General features: G+C 49.3%; 1 protein-coding gene across 11 annotated transcripts in view; it reads left to right on the forward strand.

Annotated features, from left to right (window-relative positions):
• Nucleotides 1–11,459, forward strand: part of Pfkfb4 (6-phosphofructo-2-kinase/fructose-2,6-biphosphatase 4) — a 43,965-nt gene extending 32,506 nt beyond the window's left edge. For 6 of the 11 annotated variants that reach the window (XM_006512135.3, XM_006512134.3, XM_006512137.4 and 3 more), the window contains 4 exons: nt 4,270–4,374; nt 6,743–6,872; nt 6,968–7,030; nt 9,552–11,459. In XM_006512135.3, the coding sequence (XP_006512198.1) occupies nt 4,270–4,374; nt 6,743–6,872; nt 6,968–7,030; nt 9,552–9,709 (456 nt within the window). In that variant the 3' untranslated portion in view covers nt 9,710–11,459. Of the gene's footprint in view, nt 1–4,269; nt 4,375–6,742; nt 6,873–6,967; nt 7,031–8,116; nt 8,182–9,551 lie in introns of all 11 variants that reach the window. The other 5 variants (NR_153429.1, NR_153430.1, NM_173019.5 and 2 more) reach the window with 3 other exon arrangements.
• The last annotated feature ends 5,711 nt before the right edge of the window (nt 11,460–17,170 follow it).

Consider the following 17,170-nt stretch of genomic DNA (forward strand, 5'->3'; position numbering starts at 1 on the left):
TCTGCCTCTGCCTCTGCCTCTGCCTCTGCCTCTGCCTCTGCCTCTCTGCCTCTGCCTCTGCCTCTCTGCCTCTGCCTCTCTGCCTCTGCCTCTCTGCCTCTGCCTCTCTGCCTCTCTGCCTCTCTCTGCTTCTGCCTCTCTGCCTCTGCCTCTCTGCCTCTCTGCCTCTCTCTGCCTCTGCCTCTGCCTCTCTGCCTCTGCCTCTCTGCCTCTGCCTCTCTGCCTCTCTGCCTCTGCCTCTCTGCCTCTGCCTCTCTGCCTCTCTGCCTCTCTGCCTCTCTGCCTCTCTGCCTCTGCCTCTCTGCCTCTCTGCCTCTCTGCCTCTCTGCCTCTCTGCCTCTCTGCCTCTGCCTCTCTGCCTCTGCCTCTGCGCCTCTGCCTCTCTGCCTCTGCGCCTCTGCCTCTCTGCCTCTCTGCCTCTCTGCCTCTGCCTCTGCCTCTCTGCCTCTGCCTCTGCCTCTGCCTCTCTGCCTCTGCCTCTGCCTCTGCCTCTGCCTCTGCCTCTCTGCCTCTGCCTCTGCCTCTGCCTCTCTGCCTCTGCCTCTCTCCCTCTCTGCCTCTGCCTCTGCCTCTCCCTCTCTGCCTCTGCCTCTCTGCCTCTGCCTTGTGCTGGGATTAAAGGTGTGCGCCACCACTGCCTGGCTTGTTTTGTTTTTTAATCTTTATTCTGTGTGTGGGAGGTGTGTGTATATATAGGTTCAGGTGGGTGTTCATGTGAAATGTATGTGTGTGGGAGTTCTGTGTCAGGGTGTATGTGTATACTGTGTGTGGTGTATGTATAGTGTGATTGTGGGGTGGTGGGGTGTGTTTGTGTGTGGTATATACATATATGCGTGCACATGGGTGTGCCCAGAAGCTAGAAGAGGAAGTTGGGTGTCATACTCCATCGTCTCTGCCTTCTTCCCTTGAGATGGTATTTGACTGAGTACGTGGGCACCCAGCAAGCCTCAGTGGTCCTCCAGTCACCACCCCGCAGCACTGGGCTTACAGGGGTATATAGCCCTGCCTAGTTTTTTACATTGGTCCTGAGGATTGGAACTCAGGCTTTCCTTCCTGTGCAGCCAACGCTCTGGCTCACTGACCATCTCCCCATGCCCCCTGATTGACTCCTTTGAGGCTGTTGTGAGGTTGTGGTGAGGTTTAGTGTTTTCTTACTGAGCTTCTCTATGGATACTTTCTATCGCTGTTTGTATCTAAAGTGATTTTTTACTTCTGCTTTGGAAAGTCAGACTGACTAGTGCTTTGTGGCTGGAGCCCTCAGTGTGGTGCACTCCCACCCCACTTCTGGTGTGACTCCATTGCTGCTGGCCTCCTTTGCCCAGCCTTAGGCTACAGCCCTGTCAATCACCTCTGCACAGCAGAAGGACTTGCAGCCTCAGGTCACTGGGCTCTGAGGAGAATTGATGCATTCCAAATCTCCATCGGCTACAGAAGTGCAGATAGGCCGGCCCTTCTTCAGACTGAAAGACAGGCAGGAGGTGGCAGGGAACACTTATTTCAGAGGGAGTCCTTTGAAACTCTGGGGGTTTGAATTTTTCTCCTTTCTGTTTTCTGTCTTTTCACTGTTATGCTCTGAGCAGTGAGCTGCCCGTGGTCCCAGGCTCCCTGCTTCCTTTCAGGGCTGCAGTCATCTCCATCATTCATGTGTGTTTGCATGTTCACATGTGTGAGAGCATGTGCTTGGGAAGGCCAGAGGTTGACACCGAGTGTCTATCGTAGGTTTTAAGGCAGAGTCTCACAGAATCCAAAGCCCCCTAGCCTGGTCTAGCCAGCCAGAGTCCTCCAGTGATCCTCTGTCTCTGCCTCCCATGTGCTGGGACTGTAGGCAGGCCATCTTGTCTGCCTGTCATTAAGTGGGTTCATGGGATCTCAACTCCAGTCCTCATTCCTGTCCAGCAAGTGTTTTACTGGCTGAGCCAATGTTTAATATATATTTCTTCATGCATGTATGTGTATGCCTGCTTGTCTGTATGTGTGCAATGTTCATGTGCAGGTGCCCTCAGAGGCCAGAAGAGCACTACAGATTATAGCTCCCAACACTACAATGTAGTTGAGCCAAGTTTTCTGCCACTTCGCAACAATGATCATCTTTTGTCTAATTTTTTTTTTGTGACTTGGCACTTTGCTTCCTTCCTTCTGAGACTCACAGAAACACCCCAACACCCACATTTCTTTCTTTTCTCCTGTTGGAAGCAGGATCTTGGTCTGTCGCCCAGGCTGGCCTGGGATTTCATGAGCCTCCTTCCTCAGCCTCCTGACAATTGAGATTGCAAGTGTTTGCTGCTGCCCCGGACTAAGCTCACATTTACGCCAACAGCCTGGTATGGTGATATTAGTAACAGAGGCTTTGTGTGTGTTGTGTCCCTGTTTCTGGGTGCTGTGCACATGGGCGAGTGGGTGTTCAGGAGCCACAGGTTCTTGAGTCACTGCTTCCCCAGTGCTAGGGTGACAAATGTCTGCTGTCATATTAGCATTTTACATGAGTGTTACAGATCCAAACTCAGGTTCCTGTGATCAGCAAGCACTTTCCTGACTGTGCCATCTTCCCAGCCTGACCAGGGCTTTCTTTACCATCCTCTGTTTCCCTCTAAGCCTTCCCACAATCCCCTTTTCATCTACATTGTTACCAACAGGCTCTTGGAGGCAACTTAAAACATTCTTCCTGCTTCTGTAACCACTTCCACATTCGACGGGACTTGTTACAACACTGTTTAGCTTCCTGACAGCAAACCTTGTATCGTTTCTTAAGGCCAGAGTTCATGAGACAGTTCAATCTCTTCAGCGCCTCTCAGAGCGCAAATAACACTTCGATGCTTTCCGTCAGTGTGTGTGTGTGTGTGTGTGTGTGTGTGTGTGTGTGTGTGTGCACGCGCGCACGCGCGCACATGTGTTGCCTGCAGAGACCAGAAGAAGGCATTGAATCCTCTGGAATTTAGACACAGTTGGGAGATGCCTGACATAGATGCCAGGAATTGAACTCAGGTCCTCTGCCATCTCCAGCCCCATGTTGGTTTTTGAGACAGGGTCTCATAGAGATTAATGTGAGCTCAGCCTTGACCTCCAGCCTTGCACTCATGACTCCACCTCTCAGTGTGCCCAGCTTGGCTTGTTTTGACACTTGTATAAGATAGTGTGTGTTTGTAGCGTGTCTCTGTCTCGTTCTTCCTCTCTGTTTCTCTTTCATTTTGGCATGCTTTCTTTCTCCAGGACACAAATGAATTATACACACACACACACACACACACACACACACACACACACACACACACACACACTGTAGCTGTCTTCAGACATACCAGGAGAGGGCATTGGATCCCATTACAGATGGTTGTGAGCCACCATGTGGTTTATGGGAATTGAACTCAGGACCTCTGGAAGAGCAGTCAGTGCTCTTAACCGCTAAGTCATCTCTCCAGCCCCACAGAGGAATTCTTTAAAATAAGAGTTTACACAGCAGCGTCTACTCATATTTAATACTTTCATAACAGACAGGACTAGAGAGGGGCCAACAAAAGTATGGTAGCATACACCTTTGATCGCAGCACTTGGGAGGCAGAGTTCAAGGCCAACCTGGTCTATAGAACCAGTTCTATAACAGCCAGAGCTACACAAAGAAACAGACCTCTAAAAACCAGAAAAATAAGTAAATCAATGGCCAACAAGACAGCTCAGTGGGTAAGGTACTTGCTGACAAGCCTGAAAGCCTGAGTTCCACTCCTAGGATTCACACAATGGAAGGACCCAACTGACCTCCACAACTGTGCCATGTCATGAGCACATGGGCACACATAGTAAACTAACAGACAAATAAGTAAAAGCAATAACAAATTTGTAAGCTGGGCAAGTGGTGTGGGCCTTTTATCCCAGCACTGGGGAGGCAGAGGCAGGTGGATCTCTGAGTTTGAGGCCAGCCTGCTCTACATACTGGGTTCCAGGACAGTCATGGCTATTTATAGGAACCCTGTCTCAAAAAAAAAAAAAAAGATTTTAAAGACTTGGGAAAACATGCACATTAGTGCTAAATCCTATACCGTCCACTGGGTAGATGTGTGATGGGCAGGCAAGGGCTATTCCTATAGCTTCCTACAAAAGTGGCTACCACTAAAACTTACTGTCCAGACAGGGTCTGCTTTGCCACACAGTGTCAGATTTGTGCTAGGAGGGTCCCACTGGCCCAGAAAATGCTGGTCTCCTGTGCCTGCTCCTCCACCCCAAGGTTAGTCTTGTCAGCCTGGCGTGGGTGCAGTGACGACTGCTGTGTCTTCCTAGGGCGTCTGTGAGGAAATGACCTACGAAGAAATCCAGGATCACTACCCGCTGGAGTTTGCCCTGCGGGATCAGGACAAGTACCGGTACCGGTACCCGAAGGGTGAGGTAGGCGGGGTCTAGGACCTTCATCCCGGCACCTACTGCCTGCCTGGTACCTACTGCCTGCCTGGGAGCGCTGTTTGTGGTCTGGGCTTGGAGGCTCGGCCTTGAGGCAGGCAGCCTAGGTGTGGGTTTCTTCTCCCCATCAGTTCCCAGCTCTGTCTCCTGGATGTTACCTCTTCTTTGGGTTTAGGGGGACAGTGCTACGGAGAACAGGGTCTAAGGGTACAGATCTGGCAAGGGCAGAGCCTGAACTGAGTGTCCCTGGCTCTGTTGGGTTTGACTTTCATAGAACTTCATAGTTAACTCATTGTCTCCTGGGATGCCCAGGCCAGCTCCTTTCTCAGGGAGTCACCAGCCATTCATTTCCCAGACTGCTCTAAGCGGCCATAGACTCAGGTCTCATATGGCCAGGCCTCACTCCAAGGTGCTCTCCACTCTTGTCTTAGCCCTGGATCTTCATCCTTTCTTTGGATGTTTCCCCTTGTCATAGGTGAGTCTGTCCTCCACACAACTCCATCCGTCAGCCCCTACCTTGCTTCCAGATCCATGGAGACCTTTCCCAGAGAGATTTGGCAAAGCCATCTCCTGTCACCTTCTCCCAGAGAGTCCCTGGTCAGAAAGTAAGGATCACCTTGGCTAAGGAATCTCCTCCTGCTTCAAGGAGGTGCCCTGGGATGTTGCCTAAACATGCCCTGAGACACGCGTGTGACATCATGCAGCTCTGGGTGACCTGGATAATTGTCACGCTGTGCTGTGAGGTAGAGCTCAGGTTTAGAACTGTTTCAGGTATCGCTGTGAGGTAAACCAGCACAAGGCTGGGAGGAAGTGCAGTCAGCTGCTTGCCTTGCAAACAGGACCTGAGTGTGATCCCCAGCACCCAGGTTAAAAACAAAACAAAAACGCCCGCTATAGTATGCATGCCTGTAATCCCGGAACTGAGGAGACAGGGGCAGGCCGATCCCTGGAGTCAGCCTAACCTACTCAGCTCTAGGCCAGTGAGAGACCTCATCTCAAAAAGTAAGGTGGCCAGCACCTGACAAAGGACATCCAAGGTTGACCTCCAAGCCTCCACATGTGTATGCACATATAATCACTGAACATCTCCCCTTCCACACAAACATGAAAATAATAAAGAGAAACAGAGAAGGCAGTTTCTCAGACTTGAGAACGTAGGAGATTGATTATGGTACTAATTACAAAAGAACTAATCAGGAATACCCCAGAACTAATCAGGAATACCCCAGAACTAATCAGGAATACCCCAGAACTGCTAGAGGTCAGCCCAGGCCAGGGTGTCAGTCCTCCCCCCCCCCCCATAGTGACAGTGTGGGGCAGGCTCTGCTGGGAGCACGAGGGGAGGGGCATTTATTTTGAAAGATGGATAACTGCAGAGAAATGGAATTGTCCCACCCTCTGGCCTAATTCTCAGGTAAAGATGGAGCTAGGGATTGCCCCAGAGGACAGCAGGGCCTAAGGTCTCCATTACTACAACAGTGGAGAAGGGAGCAGGCAAGCAGGCAAGTGCGGTTGTTCCAGAGGACAGTTGTCATGCTCTAGGAGGTTCTAGGGCCTTTGCCCCACCCTCTGCTCCCTCCCTGTGCTTCAGTGATGTGGACTGGAGGAGAGTAGCACCTTTCGGCCAGTCACAGCTTCCAGTGACTGAATCCTGAAGTGGAAGGCTGCAGGGGGCCCCAACGATGGCATGAGGTAGCTGGATAAACTGAGGACATGACCAGTCCTAAGTATAGTTCTTTCTGTGGATCTGAGCGAGAGCAGTCTGGAACAGTCCAGAGCAGAGAGAGAAAGCAGTGGGCTGAACATGGCAGCTGACTGGCCTTGACAATGAGAGAAGCCGGGAGAGAAGCCGGAGAGCTGCTGCAGGAGTTCAGGGTGGGAGATGGGAAGAAAAGCCAGGCTCCTTTGGATACTGAGGGAGCCTGGAGCCCAGAGTGCACCCGTTGGTCCAAAAGAATGGACCTGACAGTAGCCTCCTGGGAAGTCCTACCAGGATCTAGCCCTGGATGGAGAACGTGGCCCCCTTCCCAGTTTGCCCCCCACCTCCTACCCAAGTTGTACATCTCACTAAAGCAGCCGTCTAAGAGCAGCTGTTCACCACACTCCCTCAGGAACCAGGCTGGAGGGAGCTTAAACACAGCCTCTAGCGTGGTGAGCAGCTCCAGGAGTTGGCTGGTGCCCACTGCCGAGCACACCTGCCTCAGTTAGGGTTTCTATTGCTGTGATGGTCACCATGGCCACAGCACTTCCTAGTTTGTGTGTCAGGTTGTCATAAGATCAGACAGAAGAACACCTCCGATCCTGTTCCAACCCTGGCACCAGGCCTGAAGGATACCTTCCCTGCTTGCCTTTGTAGTCCTATGAAGACCTGGTGCAGCGGCTGGAGCCCGTCATCATGGAACTGGAGAGGCAGGAGAATGTGTTGGTCATTTGCCACCAGGCTGTCATGCGCTGCCTCCTGGCCTACTTCCTTGACAAGGCAGCTGGTGAGGGGCCTTGTCCCGGGCGGGTAGGCTGTGTGCAAGACTGGGAAACACCCAGGCATGTGTGACATGCCAGCCCTGTCCTCTTTTGTCCACAGAAGAGCTGCCCTACCTCAAATGCCCCTTGCACACAGTCCTGAAGCTCACACCCGTGGCTTACGGTAAGGGAGCTTCCTGCATGTTGACTTTGGCAGGCTGTAGGGTTCTGTGATGCCCCACAAGTCCCTTCTTTCTGTCTGGGACTCATTCTCCTGTGTCCCCAGCGCCCCTTGCTTTTCCAATTCCCCTTTCCTGTTTTTCTTCTTTCCTTGTCTTGAGGTGGGGTTTTGCTCAGGAACTCCTTGTCTCAGCTCCGCTTACTCCCCAGGGCTGGAATTCTAATTATACATCTAGTTTGTTTTTTAGTTTATAGTTTGTATTCAGTTATGGTAGCTTATACTTATACTTGTAATTAGGAGGCTGAGATAGGAAGATTGTTAAGAGTTCAAGGCCAGGTCTGGAGAGATGGCTCAGTGGTTAAGAGCATTGACTGCTCTTCCAAAGGTCCTAAGTTCAAATCCCAGCAACCACATGGTGGCTCACAACCATCCGTAAAGAGATCTGACTCTCTCTTCTGGTGCATCTGAAGACTGCTAGAGTGTACTTAAAAAAAAAAAAAAAAAAAAAAGAGTTCAAGGCCTTGTACATATAGTTAGTTCAAGGCCAGCCTGAGATCTTGTCCAGTTTCCATGACTACTGGAAGCCTCCTCGGTGATCTTTGATATTGCTGTAGCCTTAGACTATTCTGGATAGGGGACATTTACCTTCCTCCATGCTTCTAGATGCAGATGCTAAGGCCACAGCCTGCTCTCCTGGGTCACACCTGAGGAGAACAAAGCTTCAGGGAGCTGGTGTTATCCCTCCCTCCCCTCAGGCTGACTGGACTGAATTTGGCAGAATAGAGGGCGTCCCTGGTTTGGGGGGCACCGAGAGTAAGGGATCCCATGTTGATTGTTGACTTGTAACAGCTGCCCCAACTACCCCCAGTCTCTGTGTAAGCAGCCTGTGTCCCCCAGGTGGCACACATGGGCAGTCACATGGATACGCTGTCTGTCAAGGCTCCTGTGCCTCCTGGTGTTCCCTGACACTGTCTGGGAAGGGAGAGGGGAAAGCTGAACTCTGTATGCTCAGTTTCCTCCCCAGAGTAGGTTAGCTGTGGCTCTGGCTGCCGTCTGTGTGGGGACTGCAGTGGCCTCTTCCTTTGGCAGGTTGTAAAGTGGAGTCCATATTCCTGAACGTGGCAGCTGTGAACACTCACCGAGACAGACCTCAGGTAGCACTGGACTCCCTGCCAGGGTGGTGGGCATGTTCCCCTGGGGTGTCCTAGTTAGGTCAGGGACCAGGTTAGGGTGGGGGCAAGTCACTTCCTGGGGCTGTTTCCTGTTTGGGCCTGTCTCCTTTGGCCAGGTGGGGCTGTGGCTTGGTTAAGTACTTCCCAAGGTCAGCCCTGGGGAGGTACCTGGAGCTGGGCCACTGGCAGGGAGCACCCGGAGCTGGGTGTGTTCTTGAGGCCTCACAGCTCCTAGGCAACCTGCCTAGGGTCTGGACCAGAGCTGGTCCCAGGTGAGGGAGAGGCTCGCTGCCCACCCATGGCAGGTGGTGATTCCCAACTCCCTGGCCAGTCCAGGCTTCGTGGGCACCTTTGTAAACTGGGCACCTTTGAACTTTAGAAAGGATCATGGGCCTGAATCTTACCATGGCTGAGCTGGTAAGATACTTGCCTATCATACACAAAGCCTTGGATTTGGTCCCCAGCAGTGTTTAGTGACACCTGCCTATAATTCCAGTGTATGGAGGCAGGAGGAGCAGAGGTTAAGGTCGTCCTCCATTACATAGTGAGTTTAAGGGGTTACATGGACTACATGAGACTCCTCTCAAAAAACCCACAATAACAAACCAACCCTGCCTCAAAGTAAGGATTCTGCCTGCTCCTTCAGGTGCTAGGGCTGGCCTATGAACTCAGTGTAGGCCAAGAGGAGCGTGTCTCTGTCCCTAAAGGTCTGGCACTGTCATACTGCACAGGGCTACAGCTCCTGACACATTCCTGTAGGTGCTGGAGTTAAGGGAAGCCAGGGAGGCATCAAAGGACAGGCTCGTGGAACCGAGGGAAGTCTTAAATCCCCGTTTCCCCAGCCTAAGATACCCAAAGCTCAGCAGGCCAAAGCTGGAACTGGGCTATGTAGCTTTTGGGGGTCATTCACAGTGAGAGCTTCAGGGGTATCACAGGGCCCTGTGGTTCAGTCCTGTGGAGATGAACCATATTACAGACTAGGAAACGTCTGTAGGCTGCTAGAGCCAGGAAGGAGGTGCACTCAGGGGCTAAGCCCCCCACCCCCACCTTCTCTCTTTCCCCAGCTGACCTGTTCTCCCATGGGAGGTTGAGTGGCCTTGCTTTGGGTAGCACCTGGGCTGCTTGCAGTGGAGTGGGGAGTGGGCAGCACCCTACCCCACCCTTGTCCTGTCATCTGAGCACCCATCAAGTGGTGCTTGATGGTGACATCCTGCTTAGGGCAGGCTAGGGGCTTTCAGCTGTAGTTACCAAGGTGAGTCCGAGTGTCTGTGTGGCCACAGTGATCAGGGCAACAGAAGTGTCCAGTCTATCCCTGTGCAGGGTGAACAGTCTTTGTCTTTGTTTTTGTGCAGAATGTAGACATATCCAGGCCTTCAGAGGAAGCCCTTGTCACAGTCCCTGCTCACCAGTGACCCTGACCTCTGTCAGAGGGGTCACTCCAGGCCATCTTGTGTTTGCTGTACTGATGGTGCCACCATGCAGGAACACTCCTGAAGCCATGGGTGGCTAGCAACACTCAGAACCTTCAGCCTGGCCCACCGGCCTCTTTGTTGACCACCAGTGACAGGTTGGGTATGGCTGCTGAGAATCCCTGGGCTATGTGCTCTGCTGCCAGCCCCTCTGCTACAGCACTCGAGCAGTCCACTCACCAGGCTGGCTGCTTCATGACGTTTGCAACCTTAAATGAGACACTGAGACAAAAAACTCTCACTAAGACATTCCACTGTGGCCCTGCTGCCTGATGGGGGCCAGGCAACCCCTGGAAGAGTTCTACTGCCCTCTCCATAGCTACTCTTGGAGCCAGAGGCTTGATCTTCATGGGGCCTTATGTGGACACCACCCCAGGTGAAGTGGAAAGCCCTTCCTTCCCTGCCTGGAACAGAAGATGGAGCAGGGAGCTTCTACCCACATCTAACCTCTGCATCTGTGGGTACTCAGGAGAGTAAGTGTGGAAAGGACCATGCGTGGCGCCCATTCCTAACGTCTACCAAGTTATACACTGGAATACAGGAGAGCTGCGGCCCAGGCTGCCTCGTCCTAAATTCTCTTTCGGGGGATCCTGTAAAGGCAGGGCAGCTTTAGGAAGTACCTTCTTGGTGCACACACCAAAGTGCTTATGGAAACTGGTCTCCCCTACCTGGCCGTTGCTGTCACTGTCCACACAGAACTGTACACTGGTAACGGGGACATGCCTTTGTCATGAGAGGCTCAGAACTGGTGGTCCTGTCGGACTGTCTTCCCATTTGCTGGCCTCTACCTGTAGGACTGAGGAAGGAAAGGACAAGGCATGAGGCAGCCCAGACCCCAGGAGGAGTCGCTGGCCCCACTCTAGTTTTGATTCAAGTACAAATTGAGTCCTAGTGCAAACAGCCTTATGAAGCCTGGTGCCTCCCATGCCCCGAGTTCTTGTGGGTCCACATAGCAGAGTCAGGCTCCATGTTTCAGCTGACCAGCAAGGTGATAGGCAGGTTGTGGAGCAGGGCAAGAAACTTTCTACAGCAGTAACTGGTTGCTCTAGTGTCCACAGAGCAGCCATGGGGAAGCCATGCCCTGCATCCAAGAACCGTTCAAAGCCCAAATCTGGCAGAATAGTCCACCTTTTCCAGCCCTGCCAGTCCTGGGCTGTGTAGCTTGCAGCTGCCATCTGCCCCTGAGAAGTCAGTGCCATTATTCCAAACTGCTGTCTGTGCGGGCCTAGGGCGGGACTCCTGGGCTCATCTCCTCAGACCTCCATGTCCTAGCTCGGAGCTGGAAGACCATACCACTGCCTTCGGGACATGGGCCCTGCAGCTTCTGCCCCGTGTCCCTCAGAGTCTGAGTGACGTTCATCATATCATCTGGACACTTGTTAGCCATAGCAGATGCCTGTGGTCGGCCACTGTGGATAATGGCTGGATGCAGCTTGAGGCAAAGACCACCAAAGCCTTTTTCCTCTGTGCCCCGGGAAAGCAGGAACTGATGGACCCAGAGGTGTAAGAGCCCAGGGTGGGGGCAGAGGGATGTCAGTGGAGCAGGAGTTGTGCTGGAACAGCCCCTCCCTCCAGCCCCTGAAGTGGCTTCCGCAAGGCAGTCGCATGGGGGGCTGGTTGTCAGGCTTTAGCTGAGTTGGTTCAGGGGTTCACAGGCGGACTGCCTACATTTCCTGCTTTCCCTAGAATGTATTATCCTGGTTTTCACTTGTGCATTGCACTGTGTCCAGCATTCTTTGCAATAAATACTTTAAAAAACAAAACAAACAAACAAAAACAACAACAGTAATATGAGGTGGTATTTGATATTTTGTAACTTGTTCTGTGGGGTGTGTGTGTGTGTGTGTGTGTGTGTGTGTGTTGGAATCCTTCAGTCAGCTTCTGCCCAGGTACCCCCTGAAGAACACAGCCAGGTGTGGTGGCAAACAACTGCAGTCTCAGCCTCTGGAGGCAGAGGCAGAGGCAGAGGGATGTCTTTCTTAATCAGCATTCTACTGCTCTGAAGAGACACCACGGCCTCAGTCAGCTGGAGCTTGCTTGCACTTTCAGAGGTTTAGTCCGTTCTCATCATGACAGGAACATGGTAGGACACAGGCAGACACGGTGCTGGAGACATAACCAAGAGTCCACAGGCAGGAGGAAGAGAAAGACTCTGGGCTTGGAATGGGCTTTTTGAAACCCCAAAACCCCAACCTTAGTGACACACTTCCTTCAACAAAGCCACACCTCCTAACCCCTCTCAAGTACGGCCACTCCCTCATGACAAAGCATTCAATATATATGAGCCTCTGGGGCCATTCTTATTCTAACTCCACAATCTTATCTTTCTCGATCGCTTGCTCTCAATTTTTAAAATTTAGTTATTTTTATTTTATGTATGGGCATTTGGCTGTCTGTATGTCTATTCACCATGTGCATGCTGGGTGCCCACAGAGGCTAGGAGAAACAGTGTATCCTCTGGAACTAGAGTTACAGTTGGTTCTGAGCTGCCATGTGGGTGCTGGGAAACGAACCTGGAAGAGCAGCCAGGGCTCTTAAACCTACTGAACTATCCCCAGCCTAGGATCTATAACCAAGCCTGGTTTTCTGAGTCTTTCGTCTCAATGTGGAGTGCTAAAGGCTCTAAAGGATTTGTTTGTTTGTTTGTTTACATATATACCATCCACCTCAAGTTTAATTTACACAAAACTTCAGCTAAATTGCTGACCCCTAGTTCCCATCCCTCAACTTCCACACCTAGATGTCCCCATGAACACAGGAGATGGCACTCACTGCCTCTCTTGCATACTCGCCTCTAAAATTCCAGCTGACCTTGGCTCTACCTTCAAAATAAGTGCAAAAAGGAATTTCTTGCCTAGAAGTCTGGGATTGAAACCCGACACCACAAACAAAAATGGCTGCAGTAGTTGCCCACATTCTGATCATCTTCTCTCCTAGATTATCATTTTAGGCTCCACAGGAGTATCTGGCTTCTCTGTACCTCATTAAAGTCTGTGAGTTGCAGTCAGAGCTCTTACCACCTGAAAATAATTATCGAGGGACTGGCGAGATGCTCAGTGATGAAGAGAACTCTTCTTGCAGAGGACCCGAGTTCAGTTCCCAGCACACACGATGTTCCACGCTGCCTGTAAACGCAGCTCACCCCTACAGGTGGCATACACACTGTGTACATAAAATAATTGGCTGTGTGGTGATGGCTTACGCCTTTAACCCCAGCAATTTGGAAGGCGGAGGTAGGTAGATCTCTGCGTTTGAGGCCAGCCTGGTCTACAGGAGACCCCAGTTAGTCAGTAGGGAACATCAGGCTCCCCCTTTTGTCAGCTTTCGACCTCCTAAATACAAAATAAAAAACTGAAAAGGTAAGCAGATATCTTCTTGTGTGTTTGTTTTTGAGTTTGTGTGGAGGAATTTCAGCAGCTGCTGTTGGAGTTCGTCAAAAGACCCTTACTCACAAAGACCACAGAGACCGCCGCCATCACTGCAAACGGCATGAGGATTTTTATTGATCCAACATGTTGGGAACTCCCCTCTCAGCACTCAGGCCAGAGGAGAAACCCAGAACAAAGAACACACTTTTTATACCTTTGTAAGGGGCAGATTTGAAGAACAAGGTTCTTATTGGTGTAGCAAGTAACCCTTTCAGGCATTGGTTGGTTTGTATAGTGACTAAGTAACCCTTTAGCCTAGTGACTCACTTTGCTTGCCCCCATGGTGGGTTATTATGATTTGGTCAGCAAAGTAATAGTGCATTTTGAACTTATGGATCAGCTATTAACGTCACAGCTATCAACATCAGGGGGATTCATTCTAGCAACAAGGTCAGGGTGGTTTGTGGTCTTTTTCAGAATTCAGTGTGGGGCGGGGGGGGGGGCAGGAGAATTGCTAATCTTGTTATGGTTATTTCTCTGAGAACAGCTAAGATTGTTTTGGCAGCTTGTAGGCTCATTTTGACCGCTAAAACTATGTTTTTACATTTGTTTAGCCAGCCAGCTTCTGTATCTGGCTCTGCACTTCGCCTGCTAGTACAGTTTGGAAGGTCCTTTTTGAAGGGGGAAGGTACTGGGTGGTCTTGAATTCATTTTGGATATTACACTGCCAGAAGGGAGATGGGCAAGAGGAGAGGAAAAGCCGTGCTTTCTTGAGTTCGATGTCAAGACAGCAGGCAAAAATGGATGGATCTGGAGGATATCATCCTGAGTGAGGTAACCCAATCACAAAAGAACACACATGATATGCACTCACTGATTAGTGGATATTAGCCCAGAAACTTAGAATACCCAAGATACAATTTGCAAGACACATGAAACTCAAAAAGAAGGAAGACCAAAGTGTGGATACTTCGTCCCTCCTTAGAATGGGGAACAAAATACCCAGGAAGGAGTTACAGAGACAAAGTTTAGAGCTGAGACAGAAGGAAGGACCATCCAGAGACTGCCCCACCCAGGAATCCATACCATAATCAGCCACCAAACCCAGACACTATTGCATATGCCAGCAAGATTTTGCTGACATGGGATGCAGGGATGGTTTAATATATGGAAATCCATCAACGTAATCCACTATATAAACAAACTCAAAGACAAAAGCCACATGATCATCTTGTTAGATGTTCAGAAAGCATTTGACAAAATCCAACACCCCTTCATGATAAAAGTTTTGGAAAGATCAGGAATTCAAGGCCCATACCTAAACATATAATAAAAGCAATTTACAGCAAACCAGTAGCCAACATCAAACTAAATGGAGAGAAACTCGAAGCAATCCCACTAAAATCAGGGACTAGACAAGGCTGCCCACTTTCTCCCTACCTATTCAATATAGTACATGAAGTTCTAGCCAGAGCAATTCGACAACAAAAGGACATCAAGGTGATACAAATTGGAAAGGAAGAAGTCAAAATATCACTATTTGCAGATGATATGATGGTATATATAAGTGACCCCACAAATTCCACCAGAGAACTCCTAAACCTGATAAACAGCTTCAGTGCAGTAGCTGGATATAAAATTAACTCAAATACGTCAATGACCTTCCTGTACACGAAGGATAAACGGACCGAAAAAGAAATTAGGGAAACAATACCCTTCACAATAGTCACAAATAATATAAAATACCTTGGTGTGACTCTAAGGAAGTGAAAGATCTGTATGATAAGAACTTCAAGTCTCTGAAGAAAGAAATTGAAGAAGATCTCAGAAGATGGAAAGATCTCCCATGCTCATAGATTGGCAGGATTAATATAGTCAAAATGGCTATCCTGCCGAAAGCAATCTACAGACTCAATGCAATCCCCATCAAAATTCCAACTCAATTCTTCATAGAGTTAGAAAGAGCAATTTGCAAGTTCATCTGGAATAATAAAAAACCTAGGATAGCAAAAAATATTCTCAACAATAAAAGAAACTCTGGTGGAATCACCATGCCTGACATTAAGCTGTACTACAAAGCAATTGTGATAAAAACTGCATGGTACTGGTACAGTGACAGACAGGTAGATCAGTGGAATAGAATTGAAGAACCAGAAATGAATCCACACAACTATGGTCACTTGATCAAAGGAGCTAAAACCATCCAGTGGAAAAAAGACCGAATTTTCAACAAATGGTGCTGACACAACTGGCGGTTATCATGTAGAAGAATGCGAATTGATCCATTCTTATCTCCTTGTACAAAGCTCAAGTCTAAGTGGATCAAAGACCTCCACATAAAACCAAAGACACTGAAATTAATAGAGGAGAAAGTGGGGAAAAGCCTCGAAGATATGGGCACAGGGAAAAAATTCCTAAACAGAACAGCAGTGGCTTGTGTTGTAAGATCAAGCATTGACAAATGGGACCTGATAAAATTGTAAAGCTTCTGTAAGGCAAAAGACACTTGTCAATAAGACAAAAAGGCCACCAACAGATTGGAAAGGATTTTTACCAATCCTAAATCTGATAGGGGACTAATATCCAATATATACAAAGAGCTCAAGAAGCTGAACTCCAGAAATTCAAATAACCCCATTAAAAATGGGGTTCAGAGCTAAACAAAGAATTCTCAACTGAGGAATACCGAATGGCTGAGAAGCACCTGAAAAAAATGTTCAACATCCTTAATCATCAGGGAAATGCAAATCAAAACAACCTTGAGATTCCACCTCACACCAGTCAGAATGGCTAAGATCAAAAACTCAGGTGACAGCAGATGCTGGAGAGGATGTGGAGAAAGAGGAACACTCCTCCACTGCTGGTGGGATTGCAAGCTTGTACAACCACTTTGGAAGTCAGTCTGGAGGTTCCTCAGAAAATTGGACATAATACTACCAGAAGATCCAGCAATACCTCTCCTGGGCATATACCCAGAAGACGTTCCAACTGGTAATAAGAACACATCCTCCACTATGTTCATAGCAGCCTTTTTATAATAGCCAGAAGCTGTAAAGAACCCAGATGTCCCTCAACAGAGGAATGGATACAGAAAATGTGGTACATTTACACAATGGAGTACTACTCGGCTATTAAAAACAATGAATTTATGAAATTCTTGGACAAATGGATGTATCTGGAGGATATCATCCTTAGTGAGGTAACCCAATCACAAAAGAAGCCATTAGGTATGCACTCACTGATAAGTGGATATTAGCCCAGAAACATAGAACACCCAAGCTACAATTTGCAAAACACAAGAAAATCAAGAAGAGGGAAGACCAATGAATGGGTAGATACTTCATTCCTCCTTAGACTAGGGAACAAAATACCCATGAAAGGAGTTACAGAGACAAAGTTTGGAGCTAAGATGAAAGGATGGACTATTCAGAGACTACCCCACCTGGGGATCCATCCCATAATCAGCCACCAAACCCAGACACTATTGCATATGCCAGAAAGATTTTGCTGAAGGGACCCTGTTATAGCTGTCTCGTATGAGGCTATGCCAGTGCCTGGCAAATACAGAAGTGGATGCTCACAGTCATCTATAAGATGGAACACAGGGCCCCCAATGGAGAAGCTAGAGAAAACACCCAAGGAGCTGAAGGGGTCTGCAACCCTATAGGTGGAACAACAATATGAACTAACCAGTACCCCCAGAGCTCGTATCTTTAGCTGCATATGTAGCAGAAGATGGCCTAGTCGGCCATCACTGGGAAGAGAGTCCCCTTGGTATTGCAAACTTTATATACCCCAGTATAGGGGAATGCCAGGGCCAAGAAGCAGGAGTTGGTGGGTAGGGGAGCAGGGCGGGGGGAGGGTATAGGGAACTTTTGGGATAGCATTTGAAATGCATATAAAGAAAATATCTAATAAAAAATTAAAAAAAAAGATTTTGCTGATATGACCCTGATATAGCTGTCTCTTGTGAGGCTATGCCAGTGCCTGGCCAATACAGAAGTGGATGCTCACAGTCTATTGGATAGAACACAGGACCCCCAATAAAGGAGCTAGAGAAAGTACCCAAAGGAGCTAAAGGGGTCTGCAACCCTATAGGAGGAACAATATAAACTAACCAGTACTCCTGGGCAG

This window comes from Mus musculus, chromosome 9 (genome assembly GCF_000001635.26).
Source record: "Mus musculus strain C57BL/6J chromosome 9, GRCm38.p6 C57BL/6J".
Classification (NCBI taxonomy): domain Eukaryota; kingdom Metazoa; phylum Chordata; class Mammalia; order Rodentia; family Muridae; genus Mus; species Mus musculus.